The 21,479-nt window shown below is 35.5% G+C and overlaps 1 protein-coding gene and 1 long non-coding RNA gene across 3 annotated transcripts; one reads left to right on the forward strand and one right to left on the reverse strand.

Annotated features, from left to right (window-relative positions):
- Positions 1-2,185: 2,185 nt before the first annotated feature.
- On the forward strand, positions 2,186-5,837 carry LOC147481205 (transcription factor PIF3-like). 2 transcript variants are annotated; one of them, XM_086576415.1, is made up of 7 exons: positions 2,186-2,862; positions 2,958-4,134; positions 4,221-4,325; positions 4,426-4,491; positions 4,594-4,659; positions 4,735-5,313; positions 5,418-5,837. In XM_086576415.1, the coding sequence occupies exons 1-6, from the start codon at positions 2,768-2,770 to the stop codon at positions 5,212-5,214; spliced, it is 1,989 nt and encodes a 662-aa protein (XP_086432541.1). In that variant the 5' UTR covers positions 2,186-2,767; the 3' UTR covers positions 5,215-5,313; positions 5,418-5,837. The 2 variants fall into 2 exon arrangements, with proteins under 2 accessions (XP_086432541.1, XP_086432540.1); XM_086576414.1 differs by having other exon boundaries at positions 2,188-2,862; positions 2,955-4,134.
- Positions 5,838-10,097: 4,260 nt separating this feature from the next.
- Positions 10,098-10,548, reverse strand: LOC147481206 (uncharacterized). The gene is made up of 3 exons (XR_015204584.1): positions 10,443-10,548; positions 10,278-10,347; positions 10,098-10,196 (listed from the first exon to the last, which is right to left on the reverse strand). It is a non-coding gene; the product is annotated as an uncharacterized LOC147481206 (long non-coding RNA).
- Positions 10,549-21,479: the final 10,931 nt, after the last annotated feature.

The raw sequence follows: 21,479 nt of genomic DNA on the forward strand, positions 1-21,479 counted from the left end.
TTTGGGTGGGCCGACATAATTTGACAAGGTTTGGGTGGTGTGCTGGGGCAATGTGTTTTTTTTTTTTTTGTACTCTAGAATTGCTATTTTTTGTTTTGTTTGAGAAAATCTAGAGTACACAGTCTGTACCTGTACTCTCGTTCTGTTTGTTAGTATTTTGTTATTTATTATTCCAAAACCAAGGACCAAAATATTGATATCGGTTAATAGGTTAATATATCGGTATACTCAAAAACCGATATATATCGGATATATCTATTTTTTTTGTGACCGGTCCAAACTATTTAAAATATCAGAAATATTATATATATTGAAAATATAATATAAAAAATATCGGATTTATATTAAAAAATGGTCAAAAAATCAAACGATATATATTATAAATATCGGCGATATAAAGTTTTATATCGAAAATTTTGATATATATCGGAAAAAAAGTTCAATATTCGGTGGATATATATCGAAAATATCGATATCGGTGTACCAAAAAAATAATATATATCGACGATATATCGGATATATCAGTGATATTTTAGTCATTGTCCAAAACTAATTTTATAGTAAACATGAAAATTTGTCATGGTGTGAGGACAATATGGTAAAAGTATTGGCAGGCTGGTTCTACCCATAACATAATAAAGGCATCCGCTTAGGGCCCACAGTCCAAGGGCCCTCCAATATATTTTAGCTCACAACCTACTATTGTTTTATTAGCATCTAGAGTACACCTGCTACACCGGTATGCATAAATCTAGACCCTTGCACAGTATTTCGTGATGCAAGACACACACACACATTTTGTTGTGATGAGTGGCCTCGATTGACTACACCACTCTCTCTCCTGCATACAATAGATTTTCTCTTGTTTTATTAGCCAAAAAATAAAGAAAAAAAAAAACCCTATTATTATTATTATTATTATTATTTTATTTATTTATTTTAATTCGTTAGATAAACGTTTTTAAATTAGAAAATTGGAAACTAGAAAATCACATTAAACGCCTTCGTTTCTCTCGCATTTTCGTATTCTCTAAAAAAATACATGTACGTTTCTATAATTTATCAAAAAATTTCATCACTCTATAACAAATAATCAAATATGAGGCATTGATGCCAACACTTCAATCTTGTATATATTGTTTTATTTGGTGTAGAATTCTTTTTTTTTCTATCTCTTGTACATTTCTTTGTTAAATAAATTTATTGAAGTTTCAAATTTATAAAATGACTATTCAATAAAGAAAAAAACATAAAAAATTGAGATCAATTTTTATAATAATTGTTATATTCGAAATTATTTGTTAAATAAATTGAGATTTATATTCATATGAAATAACGTAAACAAATCCATAAGATCCATAACAATTTTATTGGTATATATTAATACTATAAAACCCCATATTCAAATTTTGCTTAGGGTCCGATTGCCTTGAGCCGCCCCTGAGTATTAGGCGAAATAAGAGCTTGGGAAGCTATTGTGGAGCCTTAGTTGGTGTGAAGACAATATGGTAAAAGTACTGGGCGAAGTAACTGAGAGCTTGGGAAGCTATTGTTTGAGCCATTAGTTGTGAGTTGTCAAATCAGCTGAAAATGTTGTTTGGCTGGCTGGCGCGGTTCCGGATAAAAACTAAATTTGTGTAAATTTCAACCCTATTAACAAAGTAATAATAAATTCTTTTGGAATTTCAATTATTTTGACACTATATTTAAATTTTCGATTTTTTGAAAAACCGAAATTTCAAGTGAAATTCCGGAGTTTCGTTCCGAATCACGAACTATGGTTGTGAGTTGTCAAATCAGCTGAAAATGTTGTTGGCTGGCTGGCGCGGTTCCGGATAAAAACTAATTATTTGTGCAGTCAATCTATTAACAAAGTAATAATAAAAGTTGCTCAATTTTTATTATTCCCCTAAATTTTACTTTCAATTCCTTCTTCCTACCTCACATGTTAAAAGCACTGAACGCTAGACAAGATATTGTTTGCAATAGTATGTGTCAACCCCACAAGTCCAATTATTATAACCAAGGATATATATAACATGGGATATAATTCAAACTATTAAATAATTATTTTGACACTAGAGACCTTATCTTTGCAAACAAATGTAGTCAGAATTCACAAGCAATACATATCCATCCTAACCTAAATAAATAAAGTCATGGATGTGCAAACTCCCACCCAGCCAGGGCCAGGGATAAAAAAATAAGAAAGCAAAATGGTCAGTACTCAGTAGTCACTATTTAAATAACCATGACAAGGGACGTGAGTGAGTCCCATATGGTGTAACTTCTGTCTTGTATTCTCTTGGCCTCCTGGCAAGCATTCTGCTCTCATTTCCTCTGTTTCACCGTCAGAACGGTTAAGTGCATTAAATCTTAGGATTTTCATTTGTATGTAGTACGTAGTAGGAGATCACTGTGGTTTTACATTGTCCTTACTTGGGAGTTACAGAGTTAGGGACAATGGTTCGGACTGGACCATTTTTTACTGGTTTAAGTTTCAATAAGAAGTAGATATTGGATTGGGGAGTTTATTCTTGAGAATCCCAATTGCAGAACACTGAAAACTGTGAAGGTGTTATTCAAGAAGGTGGTTCTTGAGATCTTGCAATGATGTTAGTTTAAGGAATTCAAGAACCGGCTTTGTTACTCCATCAACTTAGATGACACTAGCTTCTGGCAATGAGTGTTGAAGGAGGTAGAAAGTTTGAGATTACTCAGTGAGCAGCATCTCTCTTCAGCTCCATTTTGTTTATATTTATCCATCATGCCTTATTCCCAACTTCAACGGATGGCGGAAGATAAGCTAGAATCATCTACTCATTTCAAGATGACTAGTTCTTTGGCTGATCTAGCTTCCATGTATGTTTCTACTCTCATTTTTACATTTTTATAAAAAAATTGGCTGTACTCCTCTTCGTTGTGACATTTTTTTTTCCCACACATGTATGCAGCAGACCTCATAATGATTTCTCTGAGCTAGTATGGGAAAATGGTCAGATTTTGTTACAAGGTCAGTCGAATAGAACTCGAAAAACCACCTTTAATACCAATCCTAGTATTGGTCCAAAAGGGAAGGATGGAGATGCCCTTCCTAGTAATCTTAAGACAACACATTGTTGTTTAAACGACTTCTCCTCATCTGGGCTATCATCAAGCCAGATGGGGTTGGGACAAGAAGACGAAGTCGTCCCTTGGATCAATTACCCCCTTGATGACTACTGTTTAGAGTTCTTCTCCGAGCTTCCTGGTGTTGATCAGAACTCATTCTCGGCTCAGAATAGTGCTGTACCGGTTCTTAAGAACACTAATTATGGTCATTTTGTTAGGGGGTCTCATGGAGGTGCGAATTCAGAACAAGGGAATGCACCAAAGCTTGTAAGAGAAAGTTCAGAGTCAAGGTTACAGCGATGTGAAAGCTCATTTCCATCTCATAGACCAAGTGTTCCACATCCTTCTGTAGGCTGCAATACCAACAATGCTCAACAAGCTAATTGTGGGAATTCGAGTCAGAAAGCAGCTGGGCTACTCAACACTAATACACAGCAGCAAGAACCCAAACCCAGTAGGCCATTGTCACAGCTAAGTAACAATACAGGGATCGTGAACTTCTCCCATTTTTTAAGGCCTGCCACATTTGTTAAAACGAATCGACAAGACGGAGATGCTGCACTGGTTTCATCTTCACTGGGCAATGATAGACTTAGAAATAATGATAAGGGGTCTGTAGTGAGTTGTAGCAACCATATTCACTCTACAGTGATTGATTGCGCTAATGCTTCAAGAAGTCTCACAGACTGCATAAGTAAACCCAATTCCTTCGCAGAAAAAGTTGATGGGAAACCATATATGGGTAAGCCTCCCATGGAACCAATGTGCATTGAGCATCCTGAAGCTGATTGTCGAGAAAATACCTTAGGGAAGAGTAGATCCCCGGATCCAGCTCTTGGCCAAACCTCAAGCTTTGCGGTAAGTACGACCGTGGGAATGCCAGATAATGAGAAGTATATTGAGCCAGTGGTTGCATCTTCTTCCGTATGCTCAGGCAACAACCCTAAGGGAGCCTCAAATGATCCAAAACAGCGATTAAAGAGGACATCTAGGGACACTGAGGAGCTTGATTACCAGAGTGAAGTAAGTGAAAGTGTGAATTCCGCCTGGTCATCTTTTTTACCTTCCAGGTGTTTTCTTTAATGTGATTTAGTTCATTGTTGAACCAGGATATTGAAGAAGAATCCGTCGGTGTAAGAAAACCAGCTAGTGCTCGACGAGGGGCGAGCACTAAGAGAAGCCGGGCAGCAGAAGTGCATAATTTATCTGAAAGGGTGAGAATAAGAAATGCTAAAAAGGCAGTAAGTCAAGTTACTTTTTTCATGTTTACATACTGATTTTAACATCCATTATCTTTTGGATACTATAAAACAGAGACGAAGGGATAGGATCAATGAGAAGATGAGAGCACTGCAAGAACTTATACCCAACTGCAATAAGGTTTTCCATCTGCAGTTTCCATGCTAACCTTTGGCTCATCTTATATTGTTCACTGGGCATCTTTTACATTCTCTACAGTCTAAATTTGGTTGCCATGTTTAGGTTGATAAAGCTTCAATGCTTGATGAGGCTATTGAGTATCTAAAGACTCTCCAGCTTCAAGTGCAGGTAAAATATCTATTGGTTGTGATTTCAAGACGTTACATGAATATGCATCTCATTGCCTTGAGCTTTTGTCCACAGATAATGTCAATGGGAACTGGGCTATTTATGCCTCCAATGATGTTACCAAATGGAATTCCACACATAAATGCACAACATTTGCCTCCTTTTGCACCGATGAATGCTGGCATGGGGATGGGGATGGGAATGGGAATGGGGATGGGCATGGGCATGGGGATGGGCATGGGTTTTGGTATGGGAATGCTTGATATCACTGGCGGTTCTCATGGTTGCCCACTGGTTCAGGTGCCCCCCATGCACGCGACACAGTTTTCTTATCCACCTATCTCAGGGCCCTCTAGCTTGCCTGTGATGACTAGCTCTAGTCTTCAAATGTTTGGACCTCCTGGCCATGGAATTCCGACGCCAATGCCTCGTGCACCCTTTATTCCACTATCAGGAGAGCCATCTACAAAGCCGGCCATGTTGCCACTGGTCCCTGGAGTTGCAAACCCAGTGGAAGTTCCAAATGCAGCTGTGCCTTCATCATGGAATACCTGAAGGTTTCAAACAATCTGCTGTAGCTCAGACACGATCATCCAACACATACAAGTGGCAATAGACTGAATGGAGTCACCGACTCTAGCTAGTAGATAGTCGGTGAGTAAATATTAGAAAACACAGTTTTATAATTCACTTGGACATGCTATTTTTGATATACATATCTTTGTTTTAGAAATAATGATTAAGCTTATCTTCTGCAGATTAAGACTGACATGAGGCATGATACATCTTGTAAAGTGAAGAGCCACTGCTGGTTCAGTGAGTTCATTATAGGAATAGACAAAATCAGTTCAGAGTATCACACAGACACGGTCGGCCGACCCTAACAACCATCTTCGCTTCAGAATCTTTTCACTACAACTAACTGCAGAGAATTTTATATGTGAAGAGATATGGTGGCATTGTCAACAATTTTTGGTTTACTTGCGGAATCAGGCAGTTCCAATCATGGAGAGTTGGAACCTATAAAAAACATGTACTTGAATGTATGTTTTGCACGACTGTAAGCATTCCTCTTCATCAATGAGAAGAGTGTTACTCTCCAGCACGTACTTATAAGGGTGTCTTTTACACATCTATTGGAAAGTCCTCTTGATCAATTGAAAACATTTTTTTTTTCATGTTCGAATGTCAGTTCTGTTAGAAAATTAGATTTGCACAAATTCATTGAGATATGAATGAATAATTTGTCTCCCAAGTTACTTTACTTGAGATGAAATGAGTTTCTTTTGAAACAGTACGGAAAGTGAGAAAAACCTTTTCAAAAGGATGCACTGGTTCGAAATAGTGCATTATGCCGAAAAGTTGCGACCTTTCGAAATAGGCACTGGTTTGAAACAGTGTTTTATGCCGAAATGGTATGTCATTTCAAAATATGTGACTTTTCAAAGAGTTATTTATTTTTTCTTAAGAGTCACTGTGTTGTTTCGAAGAGGCATCGCTCACCTATAAAGAGTGGATGAATTTGGAGAGAAAGACACACCAGATCACACAGAGTTCTGATTTTTTTTTTATCCCTCTGTTTTTAGTCAAATACTATGTTGTGTTCGTTGATTATATAGAATTGAAGTGGTAACTTTCTATAGAAGGAAATCCGTTTTATCTTGGGAGACAATTTTCCATCAACCTTCAAGTATCGTGAGGGGGAAAATCTGTCTTAAGGACATAGTGTATTTACACTAGGCTCGGATTTAACTAAGAAGTACAAGACACTTACAGGACAAAAGGTTTGTATAGTTTGGTAATTGGTAAAGAATAAGTACAATTAAGTTGTATATTCTTAACAACTTAAGACAGATTTCCCCCATCACGGTGCTTGAAGGTTGATGGGAAACTGTCTCCCAAAATAGAACGGATTTCCTTCTATAGAAAGCTAGCACTTCAATTCTATAGAATCAGTGAACACAACATAGTATTTGACTAAGAACAGAGGGAGAAGAGAAAAATCAAAACTCTGTGTAATCCGGTGTGTCCTTCTCTCCAAATTCATCCACTATTTATAGGTGAGTGGTGCATCTTCGAAACAACACAGTGACTCTTGGGAAAAAGTAAACAATTCTTTGAAAAGTCACATGTTTTGAAAGGACATACCTTTTCGGTATAAAACATTGTTTTGAAAGGTCACACCTTTTCGGCATGATGCATTGTTTCGAACCAGTGCACATTTTGAAAGGTCGCACATTTTCGGCATAATGCACTGTTTCGAACCAGTGCATTCTTCCGAAAATATTTTTCTCACTTTACGTACTGTTTCAAGAGAAACCCATTTCATCTCAAGTGGGGTAACTTGGGAGACAAATTACTCATTCATATCTCAATGGATTTGTATAAATCCATTTTTCTAACAATCTCCCATATGAATGAAAATTTGGCTTCTTCTAAGAATGATGTATTCGTGGGTAAGGGCTATCTTCAAGATGGGCTCTTTAGGATGTCTTGTTTTACTATTGCGCCAAAGAACGCCAATAAAGTTGAATATTTTGTTTACTTGATTGAGTCTTCATATGTATGACATGGTAGATTAGGACATGTTAATTATGATACTTTGCATAGATTAATTAATTTGGACTATATAACAAAGATATATAAAAATAGACCTACACCATAAATGTGAAACTTGTGTAGAATCCAAGTTGACCAGATCATCCTTTCATTCCATTGAAAGAAGTACTGAACCTCTAGACTTAATACACACAGATATATGTGATCTTAAGTACGTGCAAACTAGAGGTGGTTATTGACAATAGCACTAGATATAATTATGTTTACTTGTTGAGAAGTTAAGATGAGACAATTGAAGTATTCAAACATTATAAAAATGAAGTTGAAAATCAACTAAGCAAAAAGATTAAGGCTATAAGGAGTGATAGAAGAGGTGAATATGAATCACCTTTTGAAGGTTTATGTTATGGACATGGAATTATTCATCAAACTACGACTCCTAGCCTTATTCACCTCAATCAAACAGTATTGCGGAATGCAAAACCCGAACTCTAAAAGAGATGATGAATACTATGTTGTTAAGTTTTGGTTTACTCCAGAATTTGTGGGGGGAAGCTTTGCGTTCCGCCAATTACATTCTCAACAAGATTCCTAACAAGAATACGCTTAAAACACTATATAAATTGTGGAAAGGTCATCAGACTTCCTATGAATTCTTAAAAATGTGGGGGTGTCTTGCTAAAGTGGAAGTCCCTAAACCTAAGAAGGTGAAGATAGGACCCAAGACTATTGATTGTGTATTCATTGGATATGAAAACAATAGTAGTGCATATCGTTTTATGGTTAATAAATCAGAGATTCAAGATATACATGTTAATACGATTATTGAGTCAAGGAATGCTTCATTCTTTGCACTACTATAGAAAAGCTCATATACCACTGTTATTTACAGTGGTAAAAAGCCTTTAGCCACTGTTTTCATACCGTGGTAACAACCACCGTGACAAATACTTCTAACAAAACCGTAGGGAAAAGTACCTCTTATATACCACGGTTTTGAGTAAAACAGTGGTATTAGAATTTACAAACCGTGGTTAATAGTCTGAAAAGTTTGCTCTTATATTTACAAACCGTGGGAAATAGTGATGATATATACGACGGTTGGATATAAATCGTGGGTTATATAAACTGATTATACCTCGGTCCTTATCAAACCGTGGTGTATAGTCATTACAAACCGTGGGTTAGGGGTGATAATTTGTCCCTCAGGCCCTCAACCCGGCCCGACCTAGCCCTAAAAAATGTGCGTCAAAACCCTCAAAAGTTGGCCCTCACAGATTGATTTGCTGGTGGGCCCGACCCTCATGCTTGTTAAGCGGGGCTAGGGTCTAGGTTCGGAGCATAGGCCCGACCCAAGATTTGGCCCTACCAGCCCCCTCACTTGGCCCTCACTATTTTTTTTTCGATAAGATATATTTTATTTTTTACATTATATATATGCGATACCACAATTATCCATATTTTAACTAAATATTTTCACTACAAATGATGTTTAATAATGGTAGTTTACCATATATTATATGGGGTATTTTGTAATTTGAGTAAAAGAGGTCAAATGTAAAAAGAAAAGTGAACTATGATTATTTTGTGTAAACCCAAAATAGGGGTGATAATTTATGTATTATACTATATATTTGTATAAACCCTAAAAGAAAACCACATTTTCTTGTTATTTTATATTATATTTATGTATTATACTATAATTATCTAAATTGTATAAAAAAATCATTAAATTAGTTTTCAATAGGAGATAAATTATAACATAATATAACATAATATAACATATGCGCTTTTGTAATTGATTTAATGATATGTATATAAGTCATACATAAAAGCAAATCTAACCTAACAACATAGTTAAGTATGAAAAATATAGATGTTTTAAGAATATCATTTCTTCCACCATCTCTATCTATTTTTTTTCTAAAGACATAAGAATTAGTTTTGTATACTTATATACATATCATTAAGTCAATTACAAAAAAAAAAAAAAAAAAAAAAAAAATAGTAAACTAGTGAAGTATAATTAGACCGAGCCCGACCCGGCCCTCATTTGGCCCTAAAAAATGAGGGTCGAGGGGCGGGTTAAGGGCTTGAGTTTTCATGCTTGACCCTACTCGACCCGGCCCTCAACATCAAATAGGGGCGGGTTGACCCGGCCCTCAATCATGAGGGCTTTTATGGTTTGAGGGGCGGGCTAGCCCGGCCCGACCCTTTTATCACCCCTACCGTGGGTTATATAAACTGGTTATACCTCGGTTCTTATCAAACCGTGGTTTCTAGTTTTTTTTTTTTTTTTTTTTTTTAAATAAAAACCCCTAATTATTTGATTCTAATCATATTCATTCAACCTGCAACCTGCCCATTTTCACCATATATATCCACTTTGGATTTAAAACACATTGCTCAAATAAACAATTCATAGTGCAACACAAACAAAAGAAATAAATTTACACATCCAACACAAAGACATTGAATTGCTAAAAGAATTTTGAACTTTTTTGAGTCATCAATAATGAAAAAGAAACATCCAAATTTACTTGTTATATCAAAATAATAATGACCTAACTTGTTGCATCAATAAAAAAACAATCTATTTGTTCTATCTAAAATATCAAAAAAAAAAAATGGTGAGACCAAGCACCACACCTTGATTGGAAAGGGTCAAAACCTAGCTAAGACTTGGCGGCTTGGCTCGAGCGCTCCATTATGCTAGATGAATCTAAAATTTTTCAAGTCGAACAACATCAAGTTCCTCTTGTGTGTATGTATCTTTGAGGGATAGATTTGTCATCACACGATTAAAGATAAAATATATAATAACTAAATAATGAAGAGTAACACAAAATAGAGAATGCTAGTGTATGATTTAATTATACCTTATTTTCAAAATAATTATCTGAACAAGCTTCCATTATTTCTCTCATAAACTTCATTACGTAATACCCACACTCTTTACTACCAGGTTGGTACGGGCCCTAAGTACAAACATGGAAAATATTCATAAGCATGTATTTTTCAAAATACACAGTATGTATGCATAAGAATTTGTTTATTACCATAATCTTCTCCCACTTCACTAGACCTTTACTTCCTTTCCCTTCAAGTCTTTCTATTTTCATGACCGCACTTCAAAATAAGATCAATGTAAAACCTAATTAGCAAGTAAAAGATAAGCACGTAATGATCTAATTATTTCATATACATACACAATCATGACAAACCTGTTAAAATAGATATCCATATCATTAGATGGTAGATTATGCATCGAATCCAACCAATTAAAAGTCATTCGCGATAAATTAATAGCAATCAAAACCCAATGTCCACTACAAAAAGATCAGAGGCATGTGTAGTTAAAAAAGAAAAATTAGACATTAAAACTATAATATACATTCCAATGAAAATGATAAAACATGGATAATATTAAAAATATAAGACAATATCCTTACCCTGGATTATAAGGGATAAGAACAACTCTTTTTCCACTTATATTCTGCAAGCTCTTCACAATAATTTGAGTTTTCTCATTCCCATTAGCTCTTGTGAAAGATAAAGGGTTTACAAATCCGACGACATCACGACAACTCACAAATTCGTCATAAAGAATCCTAGAGAAAGAAAAATAAAGCAATCATAATTACTAAAACTAAAGATGAATATCTAAGATTTACGATAACACCAACAATGAAATTTTGCAGATATTCTAACCTCATGTATACCACCAAAATAGCAGCATCTAACCAACCCATGTTACATACATCCATTATATCACTTTTCTCCATAATGAAACTACCCATATTATCTCCAAACAATTCTCCTCCTACTGGAAAATGTATCGAACCTTGGTCCCCTGGAAAAGCGCCATATTGAGGAATCCCACAAACGAATCTATTGCACCTTGATTATGACTATCACTAGTTTGATTTTTACTTCCCTAAATTAAAAATTCAGAACAACCAATTATTAAAAGAGAAGCCAAATTCAGAAATCAATCATATAGCTTCATATTAAAGAATCTTGTTATTTACCTCAATGTCGTCTTTATAATAGACATGGTCCTTTGGCCAAGGAACTTGTGTGCCAAGAGCATCTGCGACATCTCCTCATTCACTTGTATAGGAAGAGCAAGACGGCCCGACTTCTTCAGGAAACAAGCGATACAACCCAACACCTAACATTATTGAGTCCCAAAGGGTAACCGTGTGAATTTCTTTTTCGTTTATTTCCCTTGTATACCAAGCCTTCAAAGAACAATATTTGTTCGCCAACCGCAGACCAAATAACATTCTTTTTCCTATATAAATGTCTAAGTATCATAATAAGCACACAACATTATATTTTAATAACATATTACATGTAAACTACAATTTACCTCCCTAGACCAAATGTTTGACCCGTGTTTTCTTATTTGCCTTGTTCACATGATCAAATTGAGCCAAATTACACTCTAGGCCCTACAATTGAAGTATAAATCTTAGAACCATTTTAAAATTATATATATAACGTGTAAAACACTACTTACCTCTCCTGGACCAGATGTTGGACCTTGAAATGATGTTTGACCCCGTGTTTTATTCTTATTTACCTTGTTCACACGATCAGATTGAGCCAAATTACACTCTAGGCCCTACAATTGAAGTATAAATCTTAGAACCATGCAACATTATTAAAATTATATATATCACGTGTAAAATGCTACTTGCCTGTCCTAGACCAGATGTTGGCCTCGAAAATGGTGTTTGACCTTCTTGTGTTTTATTATTTGCTTTGTTACCATGATTTGCTTTGGGCTTTGATGGAGGTTGGGCTGCCTTCCCATTTCTTTTCAGCTATTAGTTAGAAAAATAAAATTTGTAATTAGAAGGTCGGAATGCATAAAATGGTTGGGTCAAACTGTTGTTGCACAAACACTAGATGCAACAATGAATGATGCACAAATAGATGGCAGGTTACCAATAAAAAAAAATAAAAGAAACATTCACAGTAGTAACTTACTTGCTGAGCATTTTTACTAGTATACCGGATTGATGTTTGCCGGATGAGTGTATCACGTCGATCAATATTGACACTCATTATTCTTTGTTTGAAGAGATTTTTCAGATGGTAAGGAGTTATCTTTGTCCTCCAACCTTCGACTCTATCCAACAACAACCTAACGCGTCTTCGAAGGCGGTAGTTTTGGTCGTTGCTCTTGAATTGTTGATTCCAACTTTGTAACATGTTCCTTTGAGCCACGTTTGTTAACATGGAAATATGTGGTGGGGGTGATCCCCTTTCCAACTGCTCGAGTGCGACCAGGATGCTCGGGTGTGCCCAATGCTAGCGTTAAGATGTCTTTACTTCCTTCAATAACTACCTTTCCCTCCTCTACTTCCTTAGTCAACACATCCTTCAATTAAGTTTTGAAGTAAACAAGGATTTAGCAAATCCAAATCACAACAAGCATTCATGTCTAACATTAAAACATAATAATAAACGATTAGAAAACTTATAATATTTTCAGCCACTCTTTCCGTAGCTACTTCAATATATTTTTTTTTTTTTGAGTAAACTATTTTCCATATTGAAGGCCTTGATTTTTTCCATTAAAGGATGGTCCCAACTCTTTTTCTATGGTTACAAAATAATCACACAAATGGCGGGGTTAATAATGATGCATGTCTTTGAAACTCTTGGTTGAAGGTTTATCATACCCAAACAAATTAACAAAGTGCCTACATGTATAAACGTTGAGACAGACAATGTACTCATCAATTGTTCTCCAATATTAGCAAATCCCGTCTTGCCCGTCCTGTGGTTATATACTTTTGCTGCTCGCCGCTGTGAATTAAGTTTACTAATTTCCTGGAAAACATGGAATTAGTCGTCTTTAGGAATAAAAAACAATATATGGGTTTAATGTGATTGGATGTCTTTAATAGTCAAGGAATTAATTATCACAGCACACGTCAAAGGCAATTTGGGGAGGTCACATTCCTATTAACAACCTAGGTTGGCACACAATCCTAGACTATCAAAGGGGCTGCCTGAGTTCAGATGTGCGAAAATACCGCTTGTAGATGACATCCTATGACAACAACAATTTGGGGAGATCACATTCCTATTAACAGACAAGTAAAGAATTTTTAGAGGACCAACTATTTAAAGGTGCTTACTGTGGTTCATGGGTTTATGCGTACAGTGATTGCCATGTTGTTAGGGCCTATATTGACAATATTCATTGTGTTGACTGGAGAACAAAAGAGTGAATGAGACATTTCGAGGTTTAGTCACATGATTTTCATGACTTAATGTTGGCGGCATATGCATTTTCTTTGGTGTAAGCAGTAGTGAAATATGGAGGACACCACTTTTTCGTTTCTACCTTTTGTTTCGAGTCTATATTTTGCGTGTAACTCTGTTCCCTTCCCCTGTAAGTGTTGTCAGAGGCTGGACACATACATGAACTCTCCTTAGCGGCTTCCTTATAAGAGAAGAACTTCCCATTTGATCAACTTTAGTGTAGTTTCTGATTTGATGTCACTGTTAAGATTTTCTCTCGCGTAAGACCCGGAAAAGACAAGAAAGAAAGAACACATAATCAGACTAAAAGGCAGCAAATTAGCCTATATAGTCTGACCAGTTTGATTAATGGAACTAACCGATGCAGGAAGTCACTACTTAGCACTAACCTTAGCAGTAGGAACTAACCGATGCAAGAAGTCACTACTTAGCACTAGCAGCAGAAGATTCTATTTACACAGCAGTAGTAGCTACCCTACAAGGAATGCATATATAAAGATAGCAGTCACTATCCATAGCTCCAACTCTAGCTCGTCATTCAAGCTCTGACAAGACCTCAGCTTTAGCTCTGTTATCCTTGTTCAGAACATTTCCTGAAAGTCGACTACAAGTTATAAATTAGAAGGGGGAAGGAAGGTGAAGTCCTTTCCTCTGAACCGGCAATGCCCCCGGATTTCATCTGAATCGAAGGAGAATCAAAGGTAAGCCAAAAGCTTTCGCGATAACGCCACTACCCGTTCCCCTATAAGCCATAGCTCCTCCTCTTCTTCGACGCAACTATAGCTCCTAACTTCTCCCGCCCTAGCTCCAACTCTCACTCGTCATAATAGTTTCGTTTTCGCTTCTCGTTGTAAACAAAATTTTAGTGAGCTTACGCTTTGGGGCCAGAGCTAATTAAAGCTTAGAATATAATGGAAGAGCAACTTAGGGAAAAACATTATTGGAAGCATTTGCAAAATGATGAGACCTACTAAAGTTCTAATTTTAAGGAAATATTTTGTACAACTTATATTTAACAAGTTGCTTAGCAACACGACAGTAATTCATGACTGATTTCGGGATGGAAGAGCCGTTTTTAGGGAAAATAATTTCTCGAAAAGTGGTCGAGACCAAATTAAACCTAAAATGTTCTCTATGAAAGGGAAATACTTACCCATGTAATTTAACAGCTTAACCCAGAGCCCTTCATAGCTAGGCATATCTCGCACCTAGAGTGAGATGATTTGGCCCGAGACAGACCATGAATTCTTGAATTCCACTTTGGGTAGCATGGAAAGAAAGGTCTTAAAGGGCAATAAAGTTTCCAGTTGGCTATCCAAGGGTAGGATGCACACCGCCGACGGACTTAAGGATACTAAGAAGACTTGATGTTCGGAATGGGGGTAGACTAATAAGACTTGATGTTCTAACGGACTTAAAGATACTAAGAAGACTTGATGTTCGTAACGCACTTGATACTAAGAAGACTTCACCGGGGTAATGTCATTAAATGCAAACCGATGGGTTGGCCCCCGGAGTCCTCGCCAGAGGGGTGTGCCGGTATCATGTGAAAGGAAAGAAATTTGGCAAGTGGTGGGAGTCTTAGTGACTAGACTTGGACAGGTTACTTCCTTTCAAGCCGAAAGTATATTGCTATTGTTTTGGCAGCTGAGAAATCTTCAGAGATGCAGTCAAGGCCTTAGTTGATCTCTTAGAATCGGGGAACCCTTAGGGGAAGAAAGATGATGCTACCGCTTTGTTCAATCTATCCATATTTCATGCAGGGGCGTTGAAGCACCTTATTAAGCCGATGGATCCCGACATAGGAATGATTGACAAATGCTGCCGCTTCTTTTGCCAACCCCGTCAACAATTCGAGGCGGTCGCCCAATAACTCGTGAAGGTGGCATCCCATTACTTGTTGAAGTTCTAGAAACGGGATCACAAGTGGGGAAAGGAAAAATGCCGCGTCTATCTTATTGTAACTATGCTTTAATAGCCGAAGTTCTGTACCTTAGTTCTTCAAGAAGTACGTGCCACCTCTTGTTGCATTGTCTCAATGTGGTACACCTAGAGCAAAAGAGAAAGTATATGCATTCCTAACCTCGTTACTTTAATATAAATCTTTGCATTCTTTTTCTCCCGATATGTGAGTGTATAAACAAATAGAGTTTATTAGCGTAAAAAAAATATATCAAAATGTGAACTATCACTACACCAAAATGTGATATTTGTAACATACACATTTTTTAATTTGTAATGCTTTTAACCGTTGGTATATTTCTTACGCCTTTTGCCGGAGGAATTATGGTAAAGCGTTAGTTTAATTGCCAATGAGATTTGAATTAATTTCTAGCGGTTTTATGTTATTTGTCGCAAAATTTTATGGATTAGGCAAACGTTAAGTGTAAAAAAATTAAAAAATTAACTGAAAATTATAAATTTGGGGAACCCAGGGAAATTCTCGGGAACAACATAAAAGCTCCTCTCGAACTAAAATAAAAGCTCCTCTCAACTCTCTCTCAACCATCTCACGAAATCTCTAATAATCTAGGGTTTCACTGCTTGTGTTGTCTCAATCTTTGTCATTTAAAAGTTAAAACTAGCTAATTTTGTTTTTTTCTTAGTAAACTAAATTCTTTACTCCACTATTGTGCAGTAATCACGTGATCCACTTAATTTTTTAGTAGCTTTCGGTCTTGGTTAGGTGTTTACACTACGATTTGTTTTAAAGGTATGATTTTTTTTTTCCCTTTATCATATTTTTCAATTAAATCTAGTAAAATTTGGTGGTCTTTTCTCGAATGGGTAGATTTCAGCTTGTAGCTGTGCTCTTTCTTTATTTTGTAATTTATCTTTTATTTTAATTTTAATTTTTTTAGATTATGATATTTATGGTATTAGGTGTGATCCCCATTCCCGAATTTTGTGTGGTCTTGAGTCTTTTAATTCAGTTATAAATTCAATCAACTGTTAGAGTATGCCATTGTAGGGTTTTCTGTTTGTGTGTATCAAAGTATCCATCCTTTCTTCCATGGTTGTCGAATATTTGCTTGCCAGAATTCACTCTAAATTTGCAACTATTAATTGACACACATCAAGTGTTTTCCATTTAGTGTATAATGTTCCTATTTGGTTGTTTCTCCGATTGATTTTTTCGATTGAAGTTGTTTGAGCCCGTACTTATCGAGGAAAGTCGAGGGTGCGAAATGTTTGTGGAGTGTTGCTTGTTATTTTATTTGATAAGATAATGTGCACCCAAAATGGGAAGAAGCGGTCGGTATAGACCAATGAAAACTTATCACGAGGGTTTGGGGTTTGGAAGAGATTAAGTATATCACAAATATAAATCACTACTTCAATTTGGATTTTTGTTGTTTCTTGTATTATGTTAGTTTTGTTTTATCCGTAGGTGAAGTTTTTTCTCAAAAAATTGCTTATACTTTCACAAATACTTAGTTATTTTTGGAAGAAAGGATATTTCTTGTTTTATAGTATGCTATCGGGACCTTGACTAGAATACATACTAGGAAGCTGTTAGATTTACATCTTATTCAGTACATTCTAGTGGTTTGTTAGTGTTGATTTTCTTTTATCATTGTTTCTTGTTACTTGAGCCACGTGTTTGTGTCGAAAAAAGATTGTTGTGTTGTATGTACATGTCCAACTTAGAATATGTTCATGTTTTGTGGTACTTTTTTGCTTTTAGCATCTCTCACTTTTAGAGGGAAAGAGGATATCCCGTAAAAGCTGACGATAGATAATATTTTGGGTTGTTGTTGATGTTTTTGGGAGAAGATCAGCAAGTAGTCCTTAAACTAGAGGGACATATATTGACAAAAGGTAAGATTGCTTTCATACTTAGACTTTCTCCGTTCATACATTGCTTTCATTATTTAAAATTTGGACAATAATTTATTAAAGCTAGTAAAGAGAAATAATATCCTTAGAAAGGATGTGCATGTATTTTATTCATTTTTCTCATATCCTGATTATTTTTGCTTTGGTTTAATATATATTAAATAAAATTGGGGGACTTATGTGAGGGTCGTCATGCGAGGAGTTAAACACCCACTCCACTTTTAATCTTCAGCTCAATGCTTTTTAAGGCATGCATGGACTTGTTCAAAAGGTAAGACAACAAGGAATCGAGCCAAAGGTAGAATGTACAAGAGCTTGATTAATATTATCTTCGGTTTGTAATCGGTAGGTTATATAATCTAGATTGCAAGTTATTACTGATTCATTTCAGTTAGAATCACCATTAAAACCAGTGTTCTTTGTCTCCGAAAGTTTGACATTGAATTAAGGAGGTGTGTTACTAAACCGAAATATACAAGACTTGTCTTTGCCGATGTCTTTCAAAGACTTGTCGGGTCTAACTTTTGTGCTAGAATTTGTCTTAGTTAGAGTGGGTTTTGGGATATAGTGGCGAGAATGAAAAGTTAGTTCTCTGAATCTATTTTCTAAAGGTTCCAGTTTCATAGTATTTGGATATCCTGAAGTCGGGGAGTTACGATGTCCAAAGATGGCATTCTAGCTCCCGCCTTGAAAGGCTACCGTTGGCTTCAAGGCTTCGTTTTTGTAGTAGTTAGAGTTAGATTTGTGTTTTAGTGATCTTGTCAATAAAGTTAGTGCTTTGTATCTACTTTCTAATCGGCTCTAATTTCATGGTATTTGGATTTCTGAGTTGGGAGTTTCGGTTATCGAAGAAGGTGGACTGTTCGAACTGGAAATTTCGATGTATCTTCGACTGATTTTGAGTTAAATTTAGACATAGTTAGAGTCAAATTTAGGTATCCTCATTATGCATCAAAAAAGATAGTTCAATGTGTATGCATTTTCTAATGCACCAAGTTTCATTGTATTTAGACACATCGTGTGAGAAGTTATGTTTTATGAAATATGGCTGTAACAAGTAAACAAGTACTATCACAGCATAATCTTCACTTGTGTCGAGCAAGTTACTTGCTTTGAGCAGATTGTACAAGGGGAAGGTAAGTGGTTACTCTAATATATTCATATACACGGTTTATTAATTGTAGGCTTGTTAGAATGTTGAAAGTACACTAGGGATAAAGCCTTCAATAGTTTGGTATGATATATAATCTAATTTCGAATGAACCGGAGATGTAGTCTTAAAATTTTATATATAACCCACAAAAAATATATCAAACAAGGAATACGATTAAGAATTGTTTTTTGAATGTGTTTTTTCTTTTAAGGGTCTTAATATTCTTAATGTGTATAAGTTCCTATAAGATTATACAACTAGTTTTTTTAGTGTGATTATTTTATTGGATTTAGATTCGGATCCATAATCAGGGTTCATTCGAAGGTGAATATCTTACTCTTTGGGACTTGTTCTATACCTTGGAAAGTGAAGGTGAATATCTTACTCTTTGGATTGGTTTATAGCTTTTCATTTGTATTTTAGCGATATGTTTTAATTTTCTGCCGTTACTTTTGTTTCTCGGGTGTCATAGTGTTTTTGGTACACCAAGTTTATATATCCATTTTTCTTTGGGTGACTTCTATTTCCATTTCGATATGTAGTGTTCCTTTCTTATGACTTACTCGGCATGTTTGCTCTTGCTTGTAAATTGTAATGGATCTTTGATCTTTCAAGGAATCATTGAACCCAATCAAAGATGGATGTGTTGTTTTATCATTTTTCGCTTAATCTGGATTAGGAAATCTTGATGTTTGAAAGCCCAATTCACACCCTCATTCATTAGACTAATAATCTTACTCAATGAATATGCTCTTAATATGCTCTTACAATAAACCTTCACAAATCACAGATTTACTTTTAATCGGAAGTATTACTTAATATGTTGTTATACTCAGAATGATACTTAATGTCTTGCATTACTTAATAATCACAGATTTACTCTTTAATCATAGTTTTGTTGAACATGATAAGAGCCCAAAACTGTAGTTTTAACCCCTTAATAATCATAATGTTAGACCAATTATGCATTGAATAATAAGTAAGAGTTAATACTTGATTAAGTGTTTTATGCATTTCGGGCTTCAAAGTCCATTATAATGCGAAATGTGCCACTTTAGCGAGATAAAGGAGCAAAAGTATTGAGAACTTCCTGAATGCCATATCTTTGGACTCAGGACCTCCGGATTTGAGGCCTACCTTATCAAAACGACCGGCTCGGAAAGAGCTTTGCAATGGTCCAAGCCTTGACCCAATCAGAGGAGCAGAAGTGGACGAAAAGTCTGTGGAAGCCAACTGCAGCTGAAGAGGCCTTTTTGAATTTGAAAGAATTGGGTTTTGGGCCCGATTCTCTGGCCCAAACCATGGCTCCAAGCCCATGCACGATTTTGGATCTGAATGTATAAAACAAAAGCTTAATTCTTTGTTAATGGTAGATAAAATAGTAGAGAATTAGGGTAGATAGCTTAGAACAGAAAAAGTAGCCATTAAAAAAGCTTCAGATCTAGATTTAATTGTTTTATTTAATTAGTTTTCAAATCCTTTATTAGATTAAACCTTGGGATCTTGTTCTTCAATTTGATTAGATCAATAAAGTAGTATTCTTTATCAATTTCGATTTTGTCAATTCCAATTCTAGATCTAATTTCAATTCATGTCCTTATTTGATTTAGTCATTAAATTAGATTTCATTATTGTTAAATTAAGTAAATTTCAATGCTTTATATTATGTTTAGTTTTTAATCTAAATGGAAATGATTGCCGGAATGATTCAAGGCTAAAACCTCCATTAGAGGGGGTTGTGAAGCCTTGATGAAAGCTTGATTCGATTATCGTAGAGTCGTCACATTTTCTATTCCACTCTTGAAATGATTAGTTCACCATGAGAATGGGTTTAATTGTTCACATGCTAGTTATGAATTGGTAGAAATGCCATGTATAATTAGGGATTAGGAATAACCCGTACTGAAGGGCGCTTCCGATTCGTTAAAACGATTAAATCGTTAAAGGGATTAAGTTGAGTTAAGGTGGAATCAATCCTCTAACTCCTTATCATAGAATCAACGTAGCCTTTCCCATAATTATTTAGATATGTCGACTAGTTGCATCTTGTGGGTAGTTGCATCGTAGTATAATTCCTTTAAAAACTCCTCGTAGGGACTTAAAAGCTAGTTAGATTAGAAAACATCCATGCTAGAGCACTTCCAGAATTTGGAACTAACTTATCTACTCCACTATATCTCCTTAAGGATTGAGGTAGAGAAATCTTTGATAAGTCAAGCACGTAAAAGTATAAGTTTAGTTTACTTCGTTGCGAAGAATTCATGGTTCATTTAAATTGGAAGTAGACTATTCATTTATTATCATATTCATTTTATAACTATCATCATTACAGTTATACATTTCACTCTTATCGAGAACATAATGCTACAACCAACTATGAATTGGACTTTAAATTTGGTGTTTTTTTGTTCAAAGCTCCTCAATCGAGAAATAGCAAATCAAGTGGCTATTTGTTTTGTCTAATCACCTAAACCGCCGTTTGTTTTTGCATGTTCTATAGATGCTTTCAATCTCGATGCAAAGTACTACTTGGTTTTATATTTTCCTGTCATTTTGGAGTTTGTATTACCTTTCTTGAATTCAGAATTTTCACACATGCAATAATAAATGGTATAGTCTACAAAGTTTTGGATGTCTATGTTAATTACTTTCCCTTTTCTTCTCTAAAATTATCTTTCCTACTAGTATGCATTTGTTCCCTTAAGTTTTCAGTTGACTTTTTGTACCCTTTTCACTAAAAAGAAACCTTTACTTTTGGATAAGTGCATTCAATTGATTACAATACCCTAGCCATGAGACATGGAGATATTTAGAGAATTTGTTGGTATCATGTGTTCCTATATTGGTGCACTTATTTTCTTGGTCAACTTTCATATTTTGTATATCAACTTATTTATCTATTTATTTACTATTATTTATAATATTCTGAATTGAGTTATTCTTATTGCTAAGCGTGTGTTTGTTTACAAATTATGAAGTATGT

The sequence above is a fragment of the Coptis chinensis genome, chromosome 8, assembly GCF_015680905.1.
Source record: "Coptis chinensis isolate HL-2020 chromosome 8, ASM1568090v1, whole genome shotgun sequence".
NCBI classification, from domain to species: domain Eukaryota; kingdom Viridiplantae; phylum Streptophyta; class Magnoliopsida; order Ranunculales; family Ranunculaceae; genus Coptis; species Coptis chinensis.

Excerpts from the sequence above, each read along its gene's own strand:
- LOC147481205 (XM_086576414.1), top strand. The coding sequence starts at position 2,768 with ATGCCTTATTCCCAACTTCAACGGATGGCGGAAGATAAGCTAGAATCA. Across the intron at positions 2,863-2,954 it reads TTGGCTGATCTAGCTTCCAT|CAGACCTCATAATGATTTCT; the intron begins GTATGTTTCTAC and ends ACATGTATGCAG. Across the intron at positions 4,326-4,425 it reads TGCATAATTTATCTGAAAGG|AGACGAAGGGATAGGATCAA; the intron begins GTGAGAATAAGA and ends ACTATAAAACAG.